At 40.3% G+C, this 27,371-nt stretch overlaps 3 protein-coding genes across 5 annotated transcripts; all 3 read left to right on the top strand.

The window, feature by feature from the left end:
• Window positions 1–3,157, top strand: LOC115738052 (heterogeneous nuclear ribonucleoprotein 1). Its single transcript, XM_030670539.2, has 6 exons — window positions 1–418; window positions 627–667; window positions 1,745–1,908; window positions 1,998–2,100; window positions 2,178–2,347; window positions 2,438–3,157. Exons 1-6 carry the CDS (start codon window positions 174–176, stop codon window positions 2,930–2,932), a joined length of 1,218 nt encoding a protein of 405 aa, XP_030526399.1. The 5' UTR covers window positions 1–173; the 3' UTR covers window positions 2,933–3,157.
• A 2,372-nt stretch (window positions 3,158–5,529) lies between these two features.
• Window positions 5,530–10,195, top strand: LOC115738050 (nucleosome assembly protein 1;4-like). Of its 2 annotated transcripts, XM_030670537.2 has the most exons (12): window positions 5,531–5,742; window positions 6,456–6,499; window positions 6,829–6,924; window positions 7,407–7,499; window positions 7,664–7,751; window positions 7,831–7,892; window positions 7,970–8,157; window positions 8,234–8,417; window positions 8,501–8,544; window positions 9,489–9,699; window positions 9,795–9,812; window positions 9,922–10,195. In XM_030670537.2, exons 1-12 carry the CDS (start codon window positions 5,670–5,672, stop codon window positions 9,988–9,990), a joined length of 1,170 nt encoding a protein of 389 aa, XP_030526397.1. In that variant the 5' UTR covers window positions 5,531–5,669; the 3' UTR covers window positions 9,991–10,195. The 2 variants fall into 2 exon arrangements, with proteins under 2 accessions (XP_048139246.1, XP_030526397.1); XM_048283289.1 differs by lacking the exon at window positions 9,795–9,812 and having other exon boundaries at window positions 5,530–5,742.
• A 12,236-nt stretch (window positions 10,196–22,431) lies between these two features.
• Window positions 22,432–26,024, top strand: LOC115737974 (protein indeterminate-domain 7). Of its 2 annotated transcripts, none has more exons than XM_030670435.2 (4): window positions 22,432–22,720; window positions 23,157–23,495; window positions 23,662–24,061; window positions 24,658–26,024. In XM_030670435.2, the coding sequence occupies exons 2-4, from the start codon at window positions 23,246–23,248 to the stop codon at window positions 25,772–25,774; spliced, it is 1,767 nt and encodes a 588-aa protein (XP_030526295.1). In that variant the 5' UTR covers window positions 22,432–22,720; window positions 23,157–23,245; the 3' UTR covers window positions 25,775–26,024. The 2 variants fall into 2 exon arrangements, with proteins under 2 accessions (XP_030526295.1, XP_030526293.1); XM_030670433.2 differs by having other exon boundaries at window positions 22,858–23,495.
• The last annotated feature ends 1,347 nt before the right edge of the window (window positions 26,025–27,371 follow it).

The raw sequence follows: 27,371 nt of genomic DNA, 5'->3' as shown, positions 1-27,371 counted from the left end.
GACAGCTCGAGCTCGCATTGCGTTGGCGTGGCCGCTGACGTTGACTAGGGTTTTGAACAGTCAATTCAATTGAGCGCTCTTGGCATCTGCACACAGTCTCTGCTCAAGTCGCGGGCTTTCGCTCTGTATATATCAAGGAGGATTGGCGAGGGTCATCAGCCGAGCTGCGTAAGATGGCGGATTATGGAGGGCAAAACCATTACGAAGAAGACAACGTGTTCTACGGCGAAGAGGAAATTTACGAAGACCAGCAACTTCGTCAACAATACCAACATCAACAGCAACAGCAGCAGCAGCAGCAGCAGCAGCAGACGGAGCGGCGATATTTAGGACGCGAGGCGGACTCGTTCGGCGGTGGCGGCGGCGGCGAAGAAACCGACAGGAGGCGTCCGGTGGAACACCGCGACTCTTCTTCGAGGTTAGCTTGCTCAGGTTTCAGGAGTTGTGTGATTCAGATTTTGCAGAGTTTTAAACTAACTGGGGAATTTCGAAGCTGCGCGCACTGGGGGTTTTTATTTCTCGTTTCCTTATATTTGTGCGCGCGAATTTGAGCTATTAGAAGATGAGGCGATTGCGGAGTGAAGAGTAATTCTGGCTTTTCCTTTTTTGTCCCCTTCCTGTGATAGGAAACTCTTTGTTGGAGGCATTTCATGGGAGACTACTGAAGGTATGTCAAGCGTTTTGATACTGAATTTTCTCATGGGTTACTTTGGACATGAAGTGTATTCTTGGAAATTCTCTTGTTGATCAGAATAAATTGGGGTTTAAACTGTTTAATGCTAAGTGTCGCGAATCCGGCTAGTGCATACTCATCATAATTCATAAGTACTCAATGTTGCTTGCTACTCCATATCATTACTTGCCGGCGGCAATCAATATGTTTTAAGAAGTTTGATTTTTGCTGTCTTAGGTGAATGGTCTAGAAGTCCCTTGATGTGCATAATGGGAAGTATCCAAATCATCTTTGGTCCTCATTGTAGATTTCAATTTGTGCTCGCATGCTGTCCTTTCAGAGTAGTGGATGTTGATGATTTTCTTGGCTGCTTTTAGAGATCCTTGTCTTCCGATGTGTCTCACCAATTTCTCAACACGAGTCGTGATCTATATAGTTTTGGTTATTGGCATAGGCCCTTCAATGTACTCTTATCCTAGAATTAAATTCGACGAGTATTTACACGAATTACTGTCATTTTTCAAGTTGATTTTGATGCTAAATAGATCTTCAACTCATCTAAATTGGATAGTTTCCTGTCTTCTGTTCCTCGCTGAATGCATACTTCTGGCTTCAGCAACGGCATCATTCCTCAAACATGGCATGCAAGCGTCGGTAATAGCCTATAATTGCAAGCGCTAGTACTTGTGCATCTAAACATGTTTTAGGGGATTCAAAACTCCTGGCCGCACTCCGTGATTTAAGTGGGGGGCCCCGGTGGTGGGTTGCTGGGCCGGTGCCCCTCCAGGTATAGTCACCGGTTGGCCCTCGGGCCGGACACCGAGCGAAGCCCGGTGGAGCCGGTGGATCTTGGATTATAAAAAAAAAAAACATGTTTTAGGATTGAAATGAGGATTATAGGTGCATTTGGAGTGGATGCAGCGTAGGACAGAATATCTAATCATGAAAAACATAATCTTATTTTTACAATTGTCAATTTGTAATGTCGACCATGCCATCTGTTCAAATATAGATAAGTACCAATACACTGTTCAACCTCGTAGCATTTTGTGTAAATTTTTTTTTTTCCAGACAGATTCACTAGTTATTTTAGCAAGTATGGAGAAATTGCTGACTCTGTGATTATGACGGACAAGTATTCTGGAAGGCCTCGAGGTTTTGGATTTGTCACGTTTGCTGATTCATCAGTCGCTGATAAGGTTTTGGAGGAATGCCACGTCATAGACGGTAGAGAGGTAGTATTCTCTGTCCCAGTCAATTTTTGTACTGCACAAAACAACTTCCTTGTCATGTTAGAGCTTTCTTGGATGTTGTATCATGTCAGGTAGAAGTGAAGAGGACGATCCCCCGGGAGGATATGGAGGGAAAATCGGCGTTGAGGACTAAAAAAATATTCGTTGGTGGACTTCCGGCATTCCTGAGTGAAGGTGGCATATCTCCCATTTGATTTTCTCTCTCTGAGACACAAGAATTTGTTAGTTGAGACTGTGCTTTACAATTGCAGATGAGTTGAAGGAGTACTTCTCTTTCTATGGTAACGTTGCTGAGTATCAGATAATGCTAGACCACACAACTGGACGGTCTAGAGGCTTTGGGTTTGTCACATTTGCTGAAGAAGAAGCAGTTGAAAGGATAATATCAGAAGGCAAAGTGCATGAACTTGGAGGGAAACAGGTGAGTTATAATTCCTAATGGTAGGGAACTTCCTCCTCCTGTTCATCAGAGATGAGCAGCTTCTAACACAGCTCCGACCCTATTGCTTAGGTGGAAATTAAGAAGGCTGAACCAAAAAGGGCAGGTAGTGACTACAGTGGAAGCCAATCCAAATTCAGAGGCAGTTTCAACAGTAGTGCGGGTGGTTACCCTAAAGAATATTATCCAGGAGATGGGATTGGTGGGAAAGTAGGCAGAAATTTCGGCGGGGGTTATGGAGGTTTTGACGGTTATGGAGGCTATGGAAGTTATATTGGAAGCTACGGTGCAAGCTCTACTGCATTTTATGGTGGTTATGGTTATGGCTACGGTTTTGGGGGCCAAATGTATGGTGGCGGCGCTTATGGAGGCGGCAGCAGCAGCTATGGTGCCCCTAGTGGTTATGGCATGAGTGGTTTTTATGCTGGTAATAGAGGCTATGGAAGAGGCGGCAGCGGTAGCAGTGGCGGCGGCAGCGGAATCCATGGCAGTGGTAAGGGATATGGCTATAACTCCGCAGCAAATGGGGCTGCAATGGCCGAAAGGTACCATCCTTATGGGAGATGAGATTGTTATTGGCTTGAGAAGTGTCACTTGGAGATGGATGCAATGCAGGCGGGATGGAGGGACGTATGTCCCTCGCAGTTAGGGCTTGTTACTTAATTAACACCTCTCCTGTGCATAGTAGCATAGTCAACCAATAGGGCACCTTGTAATTATCAGACAGATTGAGATGTGTTGCTGAAATTATGATTCTGGATGAATATGAGCCTGTTTATTTGGACATTCTTTGCTTTCTGCTATATCAGTGGCTTAATCTGAATCATTTGGGTAGAGAGTTATTGCACAGGTGATCCTTTTTGTCGTTTTAGAGGGCTGATTATGGCAAAGAAAAATTCTTTTGGGTTTATCAATGGAAAAAACAGATTTTGCTCCTTGAAACAAAGTTTGTATGATCTCTGATGGGCATGTCCTTTTTGGACCAGAGTTATAAGCATTCATTATCTCTAGACAGATCCTGTATGAAGATTGGTTATACCAAATTTGGTCGATGGACAGCACGAAAACTGTGGAGACGACACTATCTTCGAAAACTGAAAATAAGAATCTTTAAGAACCAAGGTTATGTCAAAATGACAAGTAGCTTTTTTTTTTTTTGGGGGGGGGGGGGAAGGAAGTTTCAGAAAAATGATAGGTATCTTTTGCTGGAGTACAAAATTTACTAGTTGTCGTGTATGGAGTAATGAGGGTACAAACAACTGCAGGTATACGTGTCAGAAAAATAGGCACTTCCACGGTACTTCAGATGTACCGTCCAAAATTAGAATTTGCCGTCGTGACTACTGACTAAGTACAAAAAGGTCGTAAAATTGATTTACGGTATCACGTCGAATTGTCGTCGAAGGCAATTTTAAAAAAAGTTGGGAGCATGGAGCGCCAACGTAACTTAGAAATTTCTCGCAAGAATCTTTGCTTGTAGTAATCCATATTGATAAATGATGAATGATCTTTCTCAGTTTCGACGAGGACATCGGTGAATTTAAGAGACTTTATTGAGAATAATGCGGAAAAGAGAATTCCTGTAAATTTCAATATGTATTGAAAAGAGTATTCGGATGACTATATAAGGTAGTATATCAATCCAAATATATACATAATCTTGAGAGATACGGAGAATTAATATGATAGATAACTCTAATATAGAAAATTAATTTAAAGAAATCCTAATTTTCTCATATACTAGTAAAGGTATGAATACATAGGCGATATATGGCTAAGATTTGGTCATGAATATTTATAACTCTAGTTGAATTTTGGCCACACTGAAACTAATATTCCTGAAAAAAAAAAAACAAAACTCGTATCACGGAAATCTCCCTACTTATACCGATGGCCAAAATTACTTTCCAACACAGTTTTGTCCCGTAAAAATGCGACGTGGCGATATATATGGACAACTGTAGGTAAACGAAGTTAACGTGTGGCTTGCGCAAATCCCACAAAAAGGCCTAAACTTTGCCTAGTATGATACCAATACGGTAATTTTTTTTTTTTTCCCGTGTGATCAGCATCCTAAGCTTATACCGGTCACCCAAAATTTTATCACGATTTCGTCCAAGACGATCTTTAAATATCTGACGTAGTGGCTTGCGTAAACAACGGTAATTTTATGCATAGCTATGGAGAATCTGACACGCCTTTAGTCTAATTCAACATTAAAGATTTGACGTAGTGGCTTGCGTAAACAACGGCAATTTTATGCATAGCCGACGGGAATCTTACACGCCTTTGGTCTAATTCAACATCTATTCATTAGTACGTTTGACAAGCATGGGATTTTGTATGTATGAGAAACCACCGGAACTCGTATTTCAGCGTAGTAACTTGTCCGGGTTGGAGTTTGTTAAAACAACTGGAACTCCACGACAATGTTTACAATTTCAGAAGCGACATAGGTCATGAAGCGGCGTTGCTTCGGACTAGAGCAAAGCTACGTCGTATTCTAATAGGCTTCATTGCCTAATCGTGTCCGCACAAGCTGCCATGTCAAAAATATTTTTAATTGGTCGTCTTGAACAAAACCGTGATAAAAAATATTTTTGAATCACTAGTACAAGTTCGGGATAGCAGTGACATGAATAAATAGTTTGAAGTATTGGTATCGCACTTTTAAAATTAATTAAAAGTGAGATAATTCCGTTCGATCATGGTCATTTAAGATTATCGAGAAAGTATTATCCATAGGCGATGCAAGTTTTAAAAAAAAAAAAGCATTTACTTGCCAAATTGGGCGAGATTCGACATATATATAAATATGACTCATCATATTTTAATAATTTAATTACATTTTAAGCGTATATTTCTTTACTTGATTAGTGGGGTACAAGTTATGAACATTATCTCTATGCAAATTTCATCCCCTTTAATGGTGGCATCGTGTTGCACATTTGGACGATTTTTTGTATTATCAAAATAATTGTTTCGTAATAGCTTTAATGGTAATTATTAACGCAACCAATTTATAACGGGGTCTGTATCGTTGATTTGATTTAACTCTCTTCCTTATTTGCCCGTAAAGAATGTAAGTTTTTTTAATTAACTGTTTGACAGTATTATCTGTGTATTAATTAGTAATCAACATAATTATAAAACACCTCTCTCTTTCTCTCTCCTCATCGATTGTTTTTCCCTCCTCCGACCCGCAAAAAACTTTCCCTCCTTTTCCTAGGGTTTCTCTGGTTTTCCCCTCATTTTCTCTCTCGATCTTCCACTTACATTCACCGATCAGAGCAAGCGAATCATCATGAGCAAAGATAACGACGCCGAAGGCTTCGACCTGTCCGAACTCCGTTCCGATCTCCCCGCCGCCGCTGCGGGTGACTAGTCCTCGGCCTTCCTCTTTTTTCCTGTTTCCCCCGTACGTGTGTTCCCGAGCTGATCGAACGGAGAAACGCATGCGTCCGACCGGGATAATTGTTGAATTCCGTGGCGTTGCGCGAGTCGGGACCGCTCCGCCGTGTCAAAATGACATGCGTCCGACCGGGATAGTTGTTGAATTCCGTGGCGTTGCGCGAATCGGGACCGCTCCGCCGTGTCGAAATGGCTTGCGATGGTTCTTGAATTCCGTGGCTTGACTGTTTGTCCTTGGGTCCGGTCTTTCGCTGCTTTGTGCTTCATGTGTCCTGGCAGGCTTTAGTCCGATTTGAGCGCGTGTTTAAGCGCGGACTGACTCTGTCCTTCTGGGTGTATTATTTTCTGTTGCACGTTTTAATTGTATCCATCTTTGTCCTGTTTTAGTTATATTATGAAGTTGTAGGTGTTATCGAGTTTAGCTTTGGTGAAACATTGAAGGCTAGAATGATCAGTGACCGAGCTGTTTTGTTCTCTTCCTATCCAAAATAAGTTCTTTTTGGGTTATGCATTTCTGAATTGGATTTCTATGTTTGAATGGTTTTTTTGGAGTTTGCTTTGTCAGTATATTGGAGAAAGTGACTTGTGTTTGCATGTGGTCAAACTTCTTTTTGCATATACACTTAATAAGCAACCGCATAAAATCCTATTTATTCCTTCCTCTTTTTGGTGTTTGTAGCTCTAAGCCCAGAAGATCGCAAGGGTCTTGTCAATGCACTCAAGGCAAGTTATTGTGTAACTTTTACCTTGGTAATTTGTTGGTTGCGAGTTGCAATATCTGGGAAGCATGTAAAAAGATGCCTCCTCTTTAAAAGGCGACGAGATACTATGTGATGAGTTAGTTGATGGTCCTCATGTAACCTCGTGTACTTGCTTAGGAAATGAATTGCTATATAGCTTCCTGATGGAACAGACTTTTGACTTGTGGATGCAGCATAAGAATATGAGTTTTGTTTTATTTTTCTCTATGCATACGAAGAGTTGCAATTACTTTATTATGCCTTCAGCTGTTCCTTTTAGTTACAGTTTTCATGTTTTTGCAATGCTAGCAGAACAAGTTGCAGAGCTTGGCCGGGCAGCATTCAGATGTGCTAGAGAGTCTTTCCCCTAATGTTAGGAAGCGTGTGGAGGCTCTAAAAGAAATTCAGGTTTCTTTTACTGGAATGTGTTTTTATGACAACCAAATAATTCATGGTTTATATAGTTTTGTAGATTTCAAGGCAACACATGCCTAGTCGTATATACATGCATGCGAGTTGATTTTCAGCTAATGCCAGTTGAACAATTGTATGCGTTGTTTCTTTGACTGTCTTATTTGGTTGATATATGCGAGGAGCTCTTCACTCGCGTCTCCCCAGTTAATATTTCGTTCAACGGATATGTTGATTTGCGTTGAAGTTATTTCAGGAACTGCTAGAACTAGGAAGTGTGTAATTTCCTGAGGATATGTGAGTGTTCTTATTTCCGACAAGGATGCTCGTACATGTTTCTTTTTGCTTATTCAAGCCCCTGGAGATACCCTTAACCACGTCGATAGTGGTCAAGGCGACCATACCCCTACCCCGAGAATTTGTATTCTTTGAAAACGTGTAGATAGGAAGTTTTTAACGCTGGGGACTGGTGATTTCAGAGCCATCATGATGAGCTGGAGGCTAAATTTTTCGAGGAGAGGGCAGCATTGGAAGCTAAATACCAGAAGTTGTACGAACCCCTATATACAAAGGTCTGAATTATTTGTTCTCACGTTGTGATATTCTCTGACAAAGATGAAGCTTGTTTCAGATAGTGATGAAAATGTTATCGGAATGGTGATTTTGCAATCCATTCTACTAGTTGTTTAGATTGCTGTGCTGTCTGCTAATGCACTTTTGCTCGTTTGGCACTTAGAGATATGAAATTGTCAATGGAATTGTTGAAGTTGATGGAGTAGTAAAGGAAGCTTCTGCGGCGGTAGAAGAGGACAAATCCCCTGAAGGTGGTCTTTATGAGGGTATCTGTTGTTGTCTTGAACCTTTTTCTGAGTGTTCTTTTTCCTTATTGAAATTTAAATGCAGAGAAAGGTGTGCCGAACTTCTGGCTCACTGCCATGAAGACCAATGAAATTCTGGCAGAAGAGGTAGTCAATGCAGAACCATCTTTTTTTCCTTTGGTAGAAACTAATTTTGGCTTATCATTTTCCATTTCTTTGCTTAGATCTCTGAACGGGATGAGGGGGCTCTGAAGTATTTAAAAGATATTAAATGGTCCAGGATCGATAAACCTAAAGGCTTTAAGCTCGAGTTCTTCTTTGATGCTAATCCATACTTCAAGAACTCGGTGCTTACGAAAACATATCACATGATCGATGATGACGACGAACCTATTCTTGAGAAAGCTATTGGGTAAGTCACTTTACTCGTATATTTTGTTTAGGCAGCTTTGGTTCCCATAGCTCATGCTCTGTGGTGCAACTCTCAGGACAGAGATTGAGTGGTATCCAGGGAAATGTTTGACTGAGAAGCTGCTGAAGAAGAAGCCGAAAAAGGGATCAAAAAATGCCAAACCCATTACAAAAATTGAAAAATGTGAAAGCTTCTTTAATTTTTTCAATCCTCCAGAGATTCCAGATGATGATGATGATGATGATTTAGATGAAGACACGGTATGATATCGCTAGTAGTGTTGCAATGAAATACACTTTGTTATAGTGGAGTATAGTAATCTCTTTATATTGGTTTCAAACAGGCAGAGGAATTGCAGAATCTAATGGAACAGGATTATGACATGGGGTAAGTCAGTGATTACTTCTTTCTTGACTAAGGTTGACCCTCCATTATTGATTTTCAATAGGATTTTTTTGGCCTGTATGTTAAACATTACCCTGACTTGCCGATCAAAGGGAACTTTACTTGAGGTAGAGTTCTAAAGCAGGATCTAGTTTCTGGGATTATGGGAGGGAGCAAAGTTGTAAGCACGTTTTAGTGTCTCGGTTTGAGTTTTTTCCAAAAGGCGTGTTTCATATCATCAGCAACCCAGTAATCTCTTGTTTGTCCTGTAAGCGACTTATTATTTTCCCGAGAATATTGCAATAGTCAAAGGCTGGTGTATTTGTTGGTGCTTGTTTTGGGTGTCTCATCTGACCTGTAGGCTTGCAGTTTGGCAGGGAAATATAGTTTTTGAGCTAATGAGATTGAAGCAATCTATTACGAATGTAGCAATTTCCATGAGCGTAATCTTGATATATTTTGTTTGCTCTAAGCAATGGAGTGGAATTAATATCTATTGGATTTTATGAGACGAGTAAGGCTATGTTTCGGCAGAGAACAGGATAGTTGTTGTCTTTTCTCATCGGAGTGATGTTTTTCAAAACCTGGAGGTGACACTCATCTTTGATATCACAAAGGCACAAGTTAATCTTGATCTGACTGTGTTTACCCTCTTGTTTATGCATATCCCGGCGCCCCCTTTTCTTTGAAGGCTCTCTCTCTCCTTTTAATATGGTAGTTTCTTCTATGTAAATCAATAAATGAAGTTTGATTAGTGGGAGACTAGCGATCTTGATTATGGAACATGGGAAGGTAATTTCCTGTGTAATAAACATGGCAATGCTGTAGTTATATGTGTGAGGAGTTGCCTGCTTTGGGAGGAGAGCATATGTTACCACTGGGACAACTTGACTTAAAGCCTTGACTGTCGTTTGTTTGCACAACTCAAGCTATTAATTATGATGCAGCTCTGCTATCCGCGATAAGATAATTCCTCATGCTGTGTCGTGGTTCACGGGCGAGGCTGTTCAAGACGATGATATTGGTGACATAGTGGGCGATGAAGATGAAGGGGGTGAGGAAGATGAAGAAGACGAAGATGACGAGGACGATGAGGAAGACGACGAGGACGATGAGGAAGATGATGAAGAAGAGGAGCAAAGCAAGAGCAAGAAGAAGGTGATAACCGTTTTTACTTGAATTTCTACACTTGTGATTGGTGGATTTTTCTTGGTGGAGATGCTAATTCGTCATTGGTGATTTTGTGGAAGCAGTCATCAGGTGGATCCAAGGTGAGATGAGCGCATTGCCAATCTTTTCTCAAGCGAAATGTTAAGAAGATTCTGTGTTGGATTATTAGCTTGGCTTAACTTGAACCTCCCATCCTTATATGAACTGCAGAAGAGTGGCCGAGCACAGGGTGGGAGGACAGAGCAAGGCGAGCGCCCTCCTGAGTGCAAGCAGCAGTAGAACTTGTTCTTTTGTCCTGCTGTGGTCGAGTCGATTCTTCCAAAGCTGAGCATGGAGGTGTAGATACTGTCTATCTGCCTTTTGTGTATGGTTTTTCTTTGACAATACTCCCTCGATCTCTGTTATTAGTTACATGTTTGTTCTGCAAATGCACTCCCGACTTTTCCTTTTGCATTTTGCCATCAAGTAAAGGCGATTACGTTCATAGCCTGATGTGAACAATCGATTGGTTAAAACTCATTGCTTCTGAAAGAAGAAGAGCGGGGCGTCACTGATTGAAGCAGAGAACTTAGCAATTATTTTAAGGCCGAGCAGGATTTATCCATTCGGCCACTTGAATATTACAGCCCACTTTGTAGAATCCATAGATCCAATACCAATTTAGATAGACAGCACGAGAGGGGAGATTTTGGGGTCCTCAATCCGCATCACTATTCTCTTGTGGTTCACATGTTCCGTCATTATAGTTCTTTCCTGCCTTGATTTTCAACCATGCGTGGTTTTTCCCAATCACCCACGAAAGGAATCAAGCAATCTACATCATGGAAAAGGAAATTAATGAATTTCGTTTTATGGTAGCAAAAAAATTAAAAAAAAAATAGTCTGATCGCTGCTGTCTGTTTTCGCGAGTTTTACCTGTGCACGGCAGCCGGGTGCCACCTCGATTAGCAGAGGACCCGCCCTATTTTGACAGAATCTTAAGGTAACCTAGCTTCTTGTCTCAAGAGGGAGAGACATCATAAGACAATCCGCTAATTTCTTTCATTAGGAGTTTTATTATGAGGCCCAAGGCAGCGGTAAGGATGGAGACTTGTCCAAGCTTGAGAAGCGAAAGGAAGATTACAAGAAGCATCGTTGTCTCTTTCATGACCAGGGCAAGAATATTAAACAAAACTTTGCTTAATAAATAACTTAATTTATTGAAAAAAAATAAAGTAGAGAGAGAGAGAGAGAGAGAGAGAGAGAGAGTGCCTTGTTTCATACGTATCTCCCACTCGTCATGAGTTTTGACCCACGGGATGAAAAGGCTTCATTTTCAAGTGGGTCACCACAGAGTTTGGAACACCCACAGTCCTATGAATTTGCTTAAAAAGCAGAAGAAGACCATAGCGTTGAAAACAGAAAAACGGAATTTTGCCGCCTCTTATGACAACGAAATCCTAGTCGCGGCAAGATTAGAAAATTCTCTCTTCTTCCTTTCTCTCGAGGAAACCATGCCAATGCAATGCGCACCAAACAATTCGAGAAGCCATCTCATCGGATCGGAGTTCAACTCACTCGGTTCCCGTAAGCTTACGAATCGATTTCCTATCTCAAGTTGGTGGTGGGTTTGGAAAACCCGTTTTTTTTTAAAAAATACCTTGAAACAACGGGTTGGGATTCGGTCGGCGAGTCTCGCGCCACCTGCATTGCTCGTATCATATCACTATCATTGGCCATCATTTCTTTAATTGAATGGAAAATAGTCGTATAAAAAGATTAATATCTTTAGGGACGTATGCCATATCCTGTGTGAATAGAAAGAGTGCATCCTCTTTCCTCCCTCAATTGACTCCGGGCAAAAACCTAAGTTCAATGAAAATCATATGAAAAACAACGGTAAGAGTCCGATCAAAATTTCAAATCATTCGGACAACTCGTGGCGCATGCATGGGTGATCCATGCAATCATTCATCGAGGAGAAAAAAGGGCGTCGACCACAAAATAAAGCGGCAAAAAAAGCACGAGCAACGACGAGATTTATTACCTCGTTTAAGGGAGCCACGTGGGCAATGTTAGGTCAAAGTACGAGCCTCTCGTCCACGAGTCGCTTTCACGTGGGTTGGGGAAGCACTGCCTGCGTCGGGTGAAAGGCCTGCGTCACTCGCAGGGAACTATGGCAAGCAATCCGTGCCGTTGGTGGATGACGAAGAAATTTAGTGGGCCCCCCAAGAAGAGAAGAAGAAGAAGAAGTTATTTTAAGAAAAAAATTTCATGAAAATTCGTTAGCCACCGGCCGAGCGACCGGTCACAGGAATTTTGAGGTTCTCAATGTACTAATTGCTCTTTTATTACGCAACCATTGTCTAGGATATCGAATTATAACAAACAAAACATGTTTAACAAGGGCCCAGGTACCCTCGTTAATATTGTGAGCGAGCGATTAACCTACATTACATACCTTAAAACCTCGACGGTTCTAGATTGGTTTCAAAATCTATTCGGATTTCACATATATTCTTAATTGAACTATTGCAGTGAATTGTCATTTCTAATAACCATCATTTGTTGCTACGGAGATCACGCCTTATATTTAGACAAAAAAAAAAAAAAAATTAAAACGTAAACAAAGTAAAAGTTTCATTTATAGATATCATCGGAAATAGAATCTCGGATTAATGGTTCCAGAATACAAGCTCATCGGGAAACGCCATAAAATATCATATGATCGTGCGAAGATATAGAATTAGAAAAATACAAAAACTAAGAATCTAAAATCCACCCGTCAAAATCAGTTTTCAAATTTAAGAATTTGAAACCTACTACGCATATCCTGAAATCTGAATTCTACTTTATTTTTACCAATTCAATTTTCTGATTCTCAATTCTATTATGAAATCATGCTTTCAACGAGAAAAAAGTCTTCGCCCGGAAGTGGCTATGTAAGAAGGCGAGGGCAAGCACGGAGTACGAAGCAACCTCGTCATGTGATTTTGTCGTACCAATTCATATCATTTCCAATCGTGGAGGCCCCCCACCCCACCCTGCTTCCCTTTTCACATTGCACCACCCGTGATCTCTCTCTCTCTCTCTCTCCATCGAGCTGCATCAATAGGGCACGAACAAAAAGAATCACCCTCCCCAGTCGTCGTTAAAAAATTGTGAAAATCATTCCTTTTGCTCTCTCTCTCTCTCTCTCTCAAAAGCTTTCACCAAAGCAGGCTTTTCCCAATTTGCTGGTGCAGATCGGTCCCTCCCCGATTTCCAGGAATCCCTCTTCCCTTCCGTTCTTTTCGCTCGCTCAGCTTTCTCGTCCTCCTATTCATTGGGAAATTGGTTAACCCGCCTTAAAACGGGGCGTTGAAGTCGGGTACATATATCGGACGTATTCGATGAAATTAGACCAGAAGGTTCAATACGTGACTTCGATATCACGTGCCCGTTTTAGCTCGGAAAGATTGCATGGTATCGCTATGTATTTGACCTCATGGTTCCGTTGAGAGCGTGATTCATACTCTCTATCGATAGGAAGACACGTGAGTCTTGATCGATCAAAGGGCTAACCTCGTAGCTCTATCGGAGTGTGGACGCTAAGGGCTTTTGTATGTTGAGCCCGTATTTTATTGATTGTTTTAGCTTGAGCTTATGAATAGCTACTGTTATATATAATCTCTTTTTCTTGTATTTGAGAGGTGTAGCATAGAGGTGACAGGTGCTATTTGTAGTGGGATCCTCCGATAAATGTCATCCTAGTTTAAGTGTGAACCATAATAGATCTTATGTCTCAATTTTTTCTTTTGTCGAGTTTGCTTTTTATTTCGTTATGTTTTCGTAGTAGAAATCCGTTTGGTAATGTAACTTCCGAAATAGAAATCCGTTTGGTGAAAATTTTTACTTCTCAAAGAAATTTCTACTTCTAAAGTTATTTTTATCCCAATTTGAGAAGTTAAAAAAAATTGATTCTCAACTCAAGAATTACTTCTTGCCTCACTCTTTTTTCAATACGCCCTTACCCTCTTTTCAACCATCTATGCGCTTGCCACCGCAGCCTACCGCCAACCTCTGCTGGTGGTCGTCTCCGGCCGCAAAGTAAAAAATAACTTATTTTTATTTTTAAAAAGTAAATACTATTTTTTAATAATAAAAATTATTTTTTAAATAAATTTAAAAAGTTTAAAAAATGAAGTAGAAATTTTTCAACAGCCGTCAATAATTTTTCATAGAAGATTTTGTGTTAATAATGTTTCAAAAGTACAAATTTTCAACTGTTACCAAATCTTTGATCAACTTTTGGAGCAAAAGTAGAAAAATCAACTTCAGCTTCTGAGTAGAAGTAAAAAATGAACTTTTTGCCAAAAGTTAATTTCTGAATGAAAAGTGTTGCCGTGTGCATCCTTAACTTGCTTCATCTGCAAAGTTCGTGGTCATGAAAACTCATGACGCACCGCCCTAAAGAAAGAGAACTAACGTGAGAAAATTAGGGTTCTTGATTACGACGAGATCAGTCTCTAATAATTAAATTCAATAAAAAGGTCCAAGTTTGGAATTTTTTTATAATATTCGTAATACCCATTTCTTTTTTGGGCAACACTAATCTCGCACCGCTGCCTAGGCTTGTGAAGAATTTAGCCAAGTCTTTGCAAATCTCTACGCCAGGAGCACGGGTAGAGATTTTGCTTCATTGTTTAAATCCACCGCAGTCATACAAAATTTAGGTCATCCAATTTATTTTTGACTTGACTGATTAGTTTGTGATTTCCATGTAATTAGGGCATGTATAGCAAGACCTTAAGTTAAGTAGGGTTTTTAGCCCTTTTTGTCACGCTCACGTATCTTCAGAACTGAATTTCAGTCGTCAAAACATAAGTGAATATGCCTTTGGTCATGCTCAAGAACGATAATTTTTTTATTTTTATTTTCTGAGCTTCGACACAAGAAATTGTAATTCTTAGTGAATTGGCGAAATTTTGATGTGAATTTTAGTGTTTGGCCGAATCAAAGAGAATTCCGGTCATACGAGCTGACCCGAAAATACCCTTTCGATTGGAATGGGAAGAAAAGCTAAAGGAAGAGCGAGGCGAGTTGATAATTTTCTTCTTTACAAGTTCGTATTATGTAGATGGGTTTCATATGTACATGAGGGTATTACGGAAACCCAAATCGACCGAATTGTTGACAACCACGCCTATAAGTAGACATGATAAAATAGGTCATAAATCCATTTCTTAACCCATATGTGTTGGGATTAGTTATATTCAATAAATGGTTCATGAATAGATTTAAACAAAATACGAGTGTTAAATAATCGTAAATGGATCATAAATTGATTTACAATTTACTTAGACTCAACTCATAACTATGACTCTGTCTTCATTCTCTCTCACGCTTGCTCACTCCGCTTTCTCGCTTAAGTTTAAGTATGGGTTTTCTTGGATTGGATTAAATATGAAGCGTTTTAGGAATATAAGCTGTGTCGGATCATATGGGTCATAAAATTTGCACTACAACAAATGAGTCAGAAACGGATTAAGTGAGTCTATTTGGATCAGACTATTTATAATCTGACATAAATCCAACGTGACTCACCCCTTTGACCGACCTACCCGTAAGTAAAGAGTGGGGTTTCCAGTTCTTTGGACTGCCTACACCTTTGCATGGTTGGTCGAAGTCGAAGACACAGGCCTAACCAGTCACGCGCATGACCAACTTTTGCAAGGTCATAAAAAATCAATTAAATTACAGAAGAACGGTCGTCGCATGTCTTCAGACGATGAAACCCTAGCCCCGGCACCACACATACGGACTTCACGTACATAAAGAAAACGAGTTCACGTGGCGTGCACTGCTTGTTTCCCCAACGCTAACCTCTTTCTATAGCTTAGATGCACCAGATTCGTCTCATGAAATGAGGGCACTAAGTACTCGGAAGAGATTACCATAATCAACGTGTTGGAGTTTGGGTTGTAATGTCGTGAGGATATCGATCCGCGAAAAGTTGTTCGGGTTGTCAAAGTGATGATTTTTGATCGATCACGATTGACAATTTATGTGTACAGAAAGAATACGACTCTGCGATAGTGAAAATTCACGCGATATGCCAAAAATCACCTTGATGGCATCCCAAAAATCATATAATATCGAAAAAGCGCAACTTGTCGACGGTCACATCGATTATAATAGACATCAGCTTGTCGTTTGCCTATGGAAAATGTGAAGTCCTTGAAACCGAAGAAGTATCACATGCATATGTTATCCAAATTTCACTCGATCAAAAAACCTAAATTGCCGATGAATATCACTTGGGTAGATATATCCACACACACACAAAAAAAAAAAAAAAAAACTGTTAGGGAATCTCACACGTGGTTAGCTTCAATACCTATGTAGAGTGAGTCCAAGCCACTTTCTCTTGGAATCACGGAGATTTATTACCAAACATTTCTCTACTTTGCAACACGTGGGTTGGATGATTTTTGAGACAACCTATTCTAAATGCAATTCTCTCCTTGCCGTGCCGTGTAAGACTGCTGGCATTCGCGTCAATAATTTTAAAAAAATTAATCAAATTAAATAAATTTAGGATTAAATTGACCCAACCGAAAGGTTTAGGTTTGAATTGGCATAAGTACAATATGTTAATGAATTTTTTTGGGTAACTCTCCTCCCACGATAAAGTATGTGTACAGACCATTTGCACCGATAATAATTGTAAGATTGACTGTCCTTCAAACTATTAGAGAACACGGTTGTCTAATCTAATTGCATGGAATTTTTTTTTTTTTTTGCATTTGAGAACATGGAGAATTGGGACCTTGTATCGCGCACTTTATAACACCAAACATCGTTCTTCAATCTTCAAACTGTCTCGGGAGTTGCTTACGGAGCGAGGCTAAATAGAGTAAGATCGATTTCTTAGCGAGGCATTTGATCAAGCGAGCTGTATATTCTCTCCACCCGTCATTCAACATAATAAATTTGTGGGGATAGTCCCAATAGATTCAAAAGATTTCTCTTGTTTGTAAGATCACTAGCAAGCACAAAGATGGTCATTTGGTGCGATTGCTCCGCACGCACGATTGTCCGTAGTAGCACCACATAATTTACAAACGACTTTCACCCACTTTGTCTTTAGTGCCAAAAACAATTTTTAGTGCCTTGCATATAAAGGATTGTAGACACTGTAGAATCATGGGTTGCTCTCGAACCCTTAATTAAATTATCATTGATCTTAATCCCTTTTTCTTTTGAGATTACTCTCCTTGGCTTTCGATTAACCAATGATGTTTTTTTTTTCACCTTTTTTTTTTTTATATATTAAGAAAAACCAACTCCCAATTTTTTTAATGCCAAGGATGAGCTGGTGGGAGAGAGTGCATATGGAAACTCGGGTCTACCCAGATCCCATTTCCATAAAGTAATAAATCATTGAAGAATAAAACAAGAAGATGACAAAAATTGTAGTGATTGTTTATTTAATCACTATTTTATGCCCCCGGGAACACGAGCTCATCGGAAACATGAACGAACAGAGAGACAATGCAGGCTCCACACCAACTGATTGCGATTGCTTATTATATGAAGCATATGAGATCTCTCGCTGGAGACAAGTATGTGTGGGTACCAAAATTATTAATTAGTGCTAAGATGTGATTAGCCAAAAGGGTCCAAAACCCTAATCTCGTGTCGTTTTGATGATCCTTTGAAGATTCGAGTTCTTTTGTTTTCTAGACCCGAAAAAAAATCACGAAAACGTTTGAGAAATGATCATGTGGCTGTCCGTAATCCACTGTGAGATTAATAATTTATTCTAAGCCACAAAAAAAAAAAAAACGAATAACAAGTAATTTTATCCTATATCTTGTTTCAGAGCTTCGGATAACTACCGGATTGAGTCACTGATTTCATTTTCAAAGTCGCCAAGATAGGAAAAAATGGGTGATTATTCAGAAGTGATGAGTCAATCAGCAGCCACATTTAAAAATCCTAAAAGTCAATGGAACTGTACTAGCACTGCGTGTGTACACCAGTGTATACTTTTAAACCCAGAGATACCATGATGAGGTCAAGGTCTGTGTCTTTCTTGCATGTAGCATCTTGACAATGAATTGAAGCAAGCGTATGGAGGATTGAACAGCATCTTATTCTTGTATCTTTCCTCCCTCTTTTTTTTTTTTTTTCAAAAGCATTTTAGGCTCAATTTATTTCATGAAATATGAATGATTTGAAAAATATTTTCTTAAAATGATCGATTGTATTACTTACAAAAATAAATGAACGAAAAATATTTTTATTGTCCACGAAAATATTTAAAAAAATTGGTGTCAATAATGAAAATGATTTCCATCAACTAATTATTTCAAACAATGCAAGCGATAATTTTTTGGAGAATATTTTTCAAATAATTCATTTCTGCAAAACAAATATGCCTTAGTCTTCCAAAAACTCGCAAAAATTGATGGTTTTTCCTGTCTCATTTAGACAAATTTATAACAGGAGCATGAAAATCACTAAATTTTCAGCAGGTAATTTTTTGTATGAATCAATAGTTGTTTCATCAACATTGATGGGCCATTAAAATTCATGAAATGTGTGACTAAGGCGACACGTCATTAAATAGGGGAATATATGGTTTAGCTAGAGCTAGGTAGTTAAGACCTTTGATTCTTATTAATCTCTATTCATGACGAATAGTGCAATAATGCTGTCAAGAAATTTCACCCATGTTCCAATAGAGAAAGGGATGACATGACTTGAATTTCAAACCCAAGTGAAGCTAGCTGAGCTCGATTGATATGGCAAATTGGTAATCATGTCTGCTGTAAATGGATAAAGCCATGAAAAGCTCACTAAACCCATGATTTAAATTGTATATGGACCATATCCTCTGTTAATGGTACAAATGCAAGAGTCATTAACACTGATAATGAAAAGGATAAACACATGTGAACATATCTTTACCAACATTATTTGCCCATAAAAAGCGCTGGCCACATAACTAGCTGCTTTATCATTTTAAATATTTAATGTCTTATAAAGTTTAAATTTGAAAAAATTGGTAAAGAAATTTCCAAATAACATATTAATATCATATTAATAATTACAAATGCATAGTTTCTTAATTTAAAACTCGATAACTTTTCTCTTGTGCAATGCACATGCATCTAATATTCGTATGTACAACGGATGTGCAACTCACGTGCAAAGTACATATATGCACATCCGCGAGTTCAAATCTTTTTGGACCCCATTTTTCTCCCATATTAAATATTCCACACTTAGTCCTAGGCAAAAAGATCAGAATAAGTGTGAGGGAGACTAATAAAATAATTAAATACTATTGATATCCAAAGTTAAATCTGCTCAAGTGGGAGCACTACTAGGATGGGTGACCTCCCGGGAAGATGCCCACCTGTAAGCCAAAGGACAAAACCACGAGACTCGGTATGGAATGGACCAAAGCAGACAATACCTTAATGAGTTAAATCTAGAGCATCACAATATGATATCGAGTTGATAGGGGGGGGGGCAAGCCTCGTCGGCCTTGGGTGAGGCTCCACCTCGCCGCATCCGGCAAGGTGGAACCGACTTGAGGCGAGGGAGGCTTGACCTTGATGGCCTTGGGCGAGCTCCCTCGGTGTGGCGCTCGCATTGCGGTTGTCCACCATGGTGACGGTGGAGAAATCGGCCAAGTTGGCGCCGACATTGTTGAAGAAGCCGTCGGTCATCACGGGGTCCTTGTTGGAGAAAGCAAAGAGGTCGTCGACGACGAATTGTTCCCCACTCCAGGACCTGAAGCTGCCGGAGAAGTTGTTGTTGTCGTAGGAGATGGTGGCATTGCAACCGTCCACCACGGTTAAGGTGGAGGAATCGGCCAAGTTGGCCTCGACATTGTTGAAGAAGCCGTCGGTCATCACGGGGTCCTCATTGGAGAAGTCAAGAAGGTCATCGACGGCGAATTGCTCCCTGCTCTAGGACCCGAAGCTGCCCGAGAAGTTGTTGTTGCCGCAGGAGATGGAGGCATTGCAGCTATCCACCACGGTGACAGTGGAGGGATCGGCCAAGTTGGACAAACTCTACTTCTTCAATGATGTGGAGTTCGTCCATGTTCCAAGGGAACTCAATTCCGAAGCCAACGCTATGGCTCAACTTGCAGCAAGTCTAGAGTTCCCTAAGACACAAGTGAACAAAAATTCACGGTCAAGTATCGTTATTTGCCCAAAGAGTAGAAGCGTTTGCTTGATGAAAGGGAAATCTTTGACCTTGAGATGCTTTCGGATGATTGGCTAAACCCATCCTCCAGTACTTCAAGAACCCTTCTTCGGATGCTCAAAGGTCAATCAGACAAAAGACATTTTCGAAAAAGCCATTTCATCACGGGGTCCTCATTGGAGAAGTCCAGGAGGTCGCCGATGGCGAATTGCTCCCCGCTCTAGGACTCGAAGCTGCCCGGAGAAGTTGTTGTTGTCGTTGGAGATGGAGGCATTTTAGCTATCCACCATGGTGACATGCTTTCATTTATCAACTTAAATTTTTAGAATAGTACACAGTGGTATGTCAACATGTACCTCGATGGGCCAATGAAATTTATGAAATGTGTGACTAAGGTGACATGTCATTAAATAGGGGAATATATGGCTTAGCTAGAGTTAGGTAGTTAAGATCTTTGATTCTCATTAATCACTATTTAGGACAAACCATGCAATAATGCTGTCAAGAAATTTCATGCATGTTCTAATAGAGAAGGGGAGTGATGGCGAGATGGAAGATAACGGAGTAAACGACCCAAGATAATTGCAGGAAGGTATGTAGATTAAAAAAGGATTGCATGGCTTTAATTTCAAACCCTAGGGAAATTAGCTGAGCTCGATTGATATGGCAATCTAGGAAGCACAGACACTAGGGGCCTTTGTGTCATTATCGACGCATTCTGATGTACGACCAAAACGAGGTCAACGCTTCGAACACCCTAACGACACGCACGGGGTCAATTTTACATTTTTTTTCAATACTTTAGGGGTCAAAATGTAAGTCTATCAAAATCTAATGTATTCACTGTAAATTCATTCTAGGCTCTTCTTGTATTATTTATTTATTTGTGGATTTGAATTGAATTAATTTGATTGAAATAATTATAAAAATGATAATTTATCATGAATATATACATATATACTTTTAATATATAACATGTCGGAATTCTCTATTTTTTGATAAATGACGCATCAAAGTGTCATGTCTACTCATCTTGTATCGTGTGTCGGTGCTACTTGGATAGCAATCATGTTGCCGTAAATGCATAATGCCGTGAAAAGCTCACTAAACCCACGATTCGCATTATATACGGAACCATAACCTCTGTTAATGATACAAATGCAAGAGTCATTAGCATTGATAATGAGAATGATAGACACATGTGAAAATATCTTTACCAACAATATTTGCCCAGAAAAAGCGCTGACCACATAACTAGCTGTTTTATCATTTTAAATATTTAATGTCTTATTAAGTTTAAATTTTCAAATTGGCAAAGAAATTTTCAAATATGTTATTAAATGAGATGGATCATATTAGGAATTACAAATGCATAGTTTTTTAATTTAAAACTAACTTTTCTCTTGTGCAATGCACATGCATCGCATGTGCAACGGGCGTGCAACTCACATGCAGAGTACATCATGTCATTCAAATCTTTTCAGGCCTCATATGTCTTCCCTATTAAATATTCCACGCTTAGCGGGGCTTAGCAAGATGGACCGCTCGAATGAGACCGGTCTGACGGGTTTGGTCCGATTCTTGAGGTCATCGGTTTGGTCCTCGGTTTCTTAAAGTGGAATCGGTGTCTCGGCGGTCCGGTTTCATGTTCTAGGGGGAACCGGATCGATGGACCACCCACCCGAACCGATAATTTTTTATTTTTATTTTTTAAATACATAACTTAATTCTAAATTTTCAAAATAATAATAATAATAATAATATTCCAGACGATGATGATTTTCATTTTGGAGCATTAGCCAAAAATTTTCATTTGGGAGCCACTTCAGGTGACTTTTCAAGTGGGAGCCAACTTTAATGCTTTATAGGGGCAATTGGTATGCGTAGATAACTTTTCATTTTGTTGTATTTGGTGTCCCTGAAGGCCCGAACCACCTTTTCAAACTCGGGTCTCTTATTTTTATTTTTTATTTTTACTTTTTATTTTCGTTATTAACAATTCCATTGGAGCACATGAGTACTAAACCGGATCAATGGTCCAATCAGTCCATGGTTCTAGGGACATTCGATCTGGTCCACGATTCATGAAATTAAGAACCGGTACCACCGGTCCATGGTTCTTGAGGGAACCGGACCAATCCGAACTATGCTCACCCTTAACGCTTAGTATGAGGTAAAAAAACCCAGACTCTCATTTCTCTCTTATTAAGATAAAACAAATAATGTAATGGATAAATAATGAAATCAATAAAATTCAACTTTTGATGAATTTCTAGCCATCGCTTTATGGATCAAATTATGCAAATCGATCTTGCCATCTGGGCATAATAATTGCATGGAGTTTAGAGTCTCCTCCATCATATGGGGCTGCCTTTTTAATATTTACTTTATGAGTGAGGAAAAGGTGCACTAGATGGATGCACGAAAAAGTTCTCAGAAGAAATTCTTTTTATCACCTATTGAAAGAGAAGAAAGGCAAAGTATGTTCAATAATATTAAACAAAGCAAAAGATTTTCTCTCTCTATCTCTCTCTCTGGGGAGGGTGGAGAGAAAGAGAACAAAGGAAAAGACAGAGAGTGCAACGTCAGTTCTTGAAGCCGTAGGGTTCCTTTGGGTTCTGTGGCATTTTCATTGAGAGGTATCCTCTCTCTCTCATCCCCATCTCTCTCTCTCTTCTGTGAGCTCGAGAAGAAACTTGGGTCTTATAGAATACTTTTTTGTTCACATCTGTGTATGGCTATGGTTGGATTTTCTTGGTATTAGCAAGAGCATGTGTTTATTGAGACAGGGAGGAGAGAAAAAGTACCTAATGAGCTAGAGGTTAGCTCTTTTGTTCTTGTTCAGTTCCAGCTCTCTCTCTCTTTCTCTCTCTCTCTCTCTCTCTCTCTCTCTCTATCCATCTGCACCTTTTGTTTCTTCCTTGTTTTTGTGCTGATTAACAAAAGATTGTCTCTTAGGTTGATGCCAAACAAAGAGAGATGGAAAAAGCCCATCACAGATGTGTGTCTGTGTGTGTATTATCGTCTGAGAATCAAGAGAGAACACCATAGCCAGCCTTGCTTGCACTTAAATCGAAAAAAAGAGTGTCATGTCCTTATTTGTTCGCTTCACTTTCGCTAACTCCATCTTCATTATTCAGTACAAGCTAGCTTTTAATGCATGTAGAGACTGGAAAAGAGCTGGATTTAATCTGTTTTTTCCTTCAGGAATCTCATGTATACCTCATTTTTTACTTCTCCTTTCATTCTGGGAAAAGAAGCGACACCAAAATCATCATCACCATTCATGCCCAAGAGTAGGGAAACCTCAGGGCTTCAAGAATCACTGCATGCCTGAGGGAAGAAGATGATGAAAGGCTTGATATTGCATCAACATCAACAGCAATCAGGTGTTGAAGACAACATGTCCAATTTGACTTCAGCTGCTTCTGGCGATGCCACCAGTGCTTCTTCAGGCAACAGACCCACTGAATTATCTGGTCCTATTAATAACTATCCTCCTCAGCAATATAACTTTGCTCCACCACAACCTCCAACGACTCAGATCACTCCCCAGCCTCTTCCAAAGAAAAAGAGAAACTTGCCAGGCAACCCAGGTAAAACTTGAATCAGAATTCTCAATTCTTTTTGTAATGTTTTCCCAATTATTACTTTTTTTCAGTTTTTTTTTTCTTTTGGCCGGAGTGTGCATGGAATTACTGAATTCATGTATTTTGGGGCAGTACACTTGTACTGATGCTATTTTCTTGCTGTTTGGATCAGACCCAGATGCAGAAGTTATAGCTCTATCACCCAAGACTCTGATGGCCACAAACAGGTTTGTCTGTGAGATCTGCAACAAAGGGTTTCAGAGAGATCAGAATCTACAGCTCCATAGAAGAGGGCACAACCTCCCATGGAAACTCAAGCAGAGAGCAAACAAGGAGGTCATAAGGAAGAAGGTGTACGTGTGCCCTGAGCCGAGCTGCGTCCACCATGACCCATTGAGGGCTCTTGGGGACTTGACTGGGATCAAGAAGCACTTCTGCAGAAAACATGGTGAGAAGAAGTGGAAGTGTGAGAAATGCTCAAAAAGGTATGCGGTTCAATCAGATTGGAAGGCTCACTCCAAGATCTGTGGCACTAGAGAGTACAGATGTGACTGTGGAACTCTTTTCTCAAGGTAAATCCATCAAACCCAAAACCAAAATCATTATCTTTTTCGGAATGAGATAGTTTTTTTTTTAAACGAAGTTCCTTTGGGGACTTCCATTAATGCACAGTGGTCAGTGCTATGTGCATCCTTCGCTTATGGTATTCAGAAAGGAAAGGAATTGAATAGCCCCAAAATTCTACCTGCTGAAACCCGTCTCATTTTCGTGTCTGATGCATTAAATTGAACAGATTTGGTACATTTCCTTGGACTAACACAGGCAAGGACAGGGGGTTGGCGATCTGTGTGGGGAAATCTTTAATGCACCAGCTGGTGGGTGGACTCTGGACTTTCTGTTTGTTAGCTCCTAGAATGGAAGTGGGAAAGTGTGAAGGTAAAAAAGAGAATGGTTCCTACAGAAAGCAAAAGGAGGAAGAAAGGAAGGAGGGAGAGAGAGAGAGAGAGAGAGAGAGAGAGAGAGAGAGAGAGTCAGATCGATGCATACGATAGTTGTTCATTGCCCCTCTCCTCCTCAGCTTTTTGGATAGTTCTGCTTTTGTTTTTCTTGTAAAAAATTGTTTCTTTTCTGGTTCAAATTTGTCTTGGGTGTTTTTTTTTTCTTGCAGGAGGGACAGCTTCATAACCCACAGAGCCTTCTGTGATGCATTGGCAGAAGAGAGTGCAAGAGCCATGCCGAGCCCACTCGTCCTCTCCTCGGCTTCACAAAACTTGAGCTTGCCACCCCAATTCATCAACACCCAAAACATCCCATTCACTCTCAAGAAAGAAGAGCCACAGCACAACCCACAACAACACCACCACCACCACCAACAACAAATTAGTAGTTTTGGGCTGAGGCAAGACCAAATCCCACCATGGCTGGCTTGTCCGCCACCTCCGCCCATCGACCTCTCCTCCTCGTCCTCATCGATCTTCTCCACAAGGCTAGACCAAGAATTCAGCCAAAGCTATGAACCCCACCACTCAACTCAGCAGAACCCAAACCCTAGCCCTAACAATCCCAGCCTTGTCCCAATCTACCCCCAAGCAACACCCTCACCTTTCCCAAACATGTCCGCAACTGCGCTCCTCCAAAAAGCGGCCCAGATGGGCGCAACCATGAGCAAGAGCAACGCTAGCTTCTCATCCCCACTCAATGGGGCTCACCAGCAGAAGCAACAGCAGCAACAAGAAGAACCAGCTCACGCGTACCCTACATCCTCTACACCTCCTGATCAACAACATCCTGGTAGGAACAATAGCATCAATGGCAGCAGCAGCGGAAGTGGTGGCTTTGGGCTGAGTTTGTCCTCACATGAAGAGATGGCAAGTGCTGGGTTTCACCATCACCACCATGTGCAGGGCTTGGTGGCTCCATTTGGGAGCAACAGAGCCATACAACACATGCTGATGACTCCTGGTAGTGGTGGTGGTTTTGAGGGAGCTTCTTCCTTTGAGGATGCTTTTGATGGGATTCTCAGCAGCTCTTCCAAGAAAGAGAATAATGACATCGATACCGATGGTAGTAATAACCAGCATGAGGCTTTGAAAGCCGCCACCCAAGGCAGCCTCCTTGCGCGGCGGCAAGATGTCGGCGGCGGCAACAACGAAGGGTTGACGAGAGATTTCTTGGGTCTGAGGCCACTCTCTCACAGCGACATTTTGAGTATCGCCGGTCTTGGAAACTGCATGAGCACCACTTCTTCTCAAACTCAAGCTCCTCAAAAACCATGGCAAGCTTAGGCTCTATACAAAGAGGAAGATTCTCTACAAACATCAGTTTACTTTTTTTTTTTTTGTCATCTTTTTCCCTTTTTTTTTTTATGTTCTTTCATAGTATATTTTAAAATTTTCTGTTCATCACCATCATCATCTTCAGTCTCTTGCTACCAAATCTTCTTCCCAAAGGGAAGAACCAAAAACTCAACACCCTTTAATATATATACTTCTCTTATAAATGGTCATCATATCATATAAGAAGTCATTTATTTTTCAGTCTATGGTTGTCTGTAATTCTTGTTTTGCAACACCGCATGGACGAGAAAACCCTAGGTTCTTTTTATTAACAGAAAGCGACACTGCAATATAATGACTTATGCAGGAGTTGGGAAGTTTGGTGCTTTCCTCTCTCGATTTTTTTTTTCTTTCTTTTTCAGTGCTATTCTTTCGTGGAATAAAGTTTCTATGCTTCTGCCAAATTTTATGCATGGCACATGATCAAAGATACATTTAGGGTTCGGTCCTTTCTCATGTGCAAGGCCTCAAACGACGACCATTGATTGCTTCCTTTTTCTGTGGGACCAGAACGGAGATTGGCTATTGACTTTTCATTCTAGACAGTGATTTTCGTTCCAACAAATACGCTTCCGCTAGTATGACAATATGACAGTACTCTCATTATTTCGGACCCCATGATTTTTCAATTAATGAATACTTTTTGCAAAACACGCGATAATGGTGTGTAGATCTACAAATCGAAATAACCGAGAGTCTTGTGAGACTGTCGGGGAAGCATTTTCTCAACAAATATGCTTCATTTTCTTAGTATTTCCTTTTGAAAAAACTCTCTTGTTAACAAGTAAGGCTAATTATACTAAAACCCAACTACCGAACTGATACAGTATTTCTCCAAAGCCCTTCAGCCTAAAGGCATTTGGATTTCGCGAAGCTAATCATTTCAAAATAAATTATTTAATTTGTCGTTGAAAGAGGGTGGCCTTTAGCTTCCCATCATTGCAAAAACCATCATGAGGAACTTTTCAAATTCTTGAGTGAGGAATGATTAGGTTAAAAAGGGAGCAATCTCGTTTCGGGACTTTGATAATTACTCCAACAAGCTCTTCACTGGCCTGTGTTCCAAGTGAAAGATGGAGTTTCTATTTATAGGCAAAATCAAAATCCAATGCAGCCACTCCCCACCCTCGATTTTCAATCTTATCTTCTTTGATGTCTTGGGGGTGGTCCATGCTAAAGTGGGCCGACCGCACTAAACCATGGCCAACTTTCGTTCCCACTTTGTTATAATAATAATAATAATAAAATTCATTTTTTTCTATGATGGGACGATGCTGTGATATGTGAATTATGTGAAAATTTTAAAACTATAGTGAGAGGTCAAATGATGTTGATAACGAGTCGTCGTCGAGCTCAGTAGCTTCTTCTTGGTGCTCTTCCTATCGCACTTCGAACTTAATTCGACAGATTCGGTGATCGGTCGATCCACGTTCAGGCATGTCCGTGCGCGTCTCGCCACACGACACCTTCGGTACGGCGCTTCTACATATGCGCCAGCCCGAGTGTGTGAAAAAAAAAATTATTGAGTGGAGTGTCCATAGAGAAA

This window comes from Rhodamnia argentea, chromosome 8, assembly GCF_020921035.1.
Source record: "Rhodamnia argentea isolate NSW1041297 chromosome 8, ASM2092103v1, whole genome shotgun sequence".
In the NCBI taxonomy this organism is placed as follows: domain Eukaryota; kingdom Viridiplantae; phylum Streptophyta; class Magnoliopsida; order Myrtales; family Myrtaceae; genus Rhodamnia; species Rhodamnia argentea.
The sequence above is the reverse complement of the archived record's forward strand: the minus strand, read 5'-3'. Positions and strand labels throughout refer to the sequence as shown.

Bases quoted from the DNA above. Each gene is read 5' to 3' on its own strand.
- LOC115738052 (XM_030670539.2), top strand. From the start codon at position 174: ATGGCGGATTATGGAGGGCAAAACCATTACGAAGAAGACAACGTGTTC. The intron at 668-1,744 runs GTATGTCAAGCG...TTTTTTTTCCAG, and splicing joins TTCATGGGAGACTACTGAAG to ACAGATTCACTAGTTATTTT. The intron at 2,348-2,437 runs GTGAGTTATAAT...CCTATTGCTTAG, and splicing joins ATGAACTTGGAGGGAAACAG to GTGGAAATTAAGAAGGCTGA.
- LOC115738050 (XM_030670537.2), top strand. From the start codon at position 5,670: ATGAGCAAAGATAACGACGCCGAAGGCTTCGACCTGTCCGAACTCCGT. The intron at 6,500-6,828 runs GCAAGTTATTGT...CAATGCTAGCAG, and splicing joins GTCTTGTCAATGCACTCAAG to AACAAGTTGCAGAGCTTGGC. The intron at 7,893-7,969 runs GTAGTCAATGCA...TTCTTTGCTTAG, and splicing joins ATGAAATTCTGGCAGAAGAG to ATCTCTGAACGGGATGAGGG.
- LOC115737974 (XM_030670435.2), top strand. From the start codon at position 23,246: ATGATGAAAGGCTTGATATTGCATCAACATCAACAGCAATCAGGTGTT. The intron at 23,496-23,661 runs GTAAAACTTGAA...TGTTTGGATCAG, and splicing joins AAACTTGCCAGGCAACCCAG to ACCCAGATGCAGAAGTTATA. The intron at 24,062-24,657 runs GTAAATCCATCA...TTTTTCTTGCAG, and splicing joins TGTGGAACTCTTTTCTCAAG to GAGGGACAGCTTCATAACCC.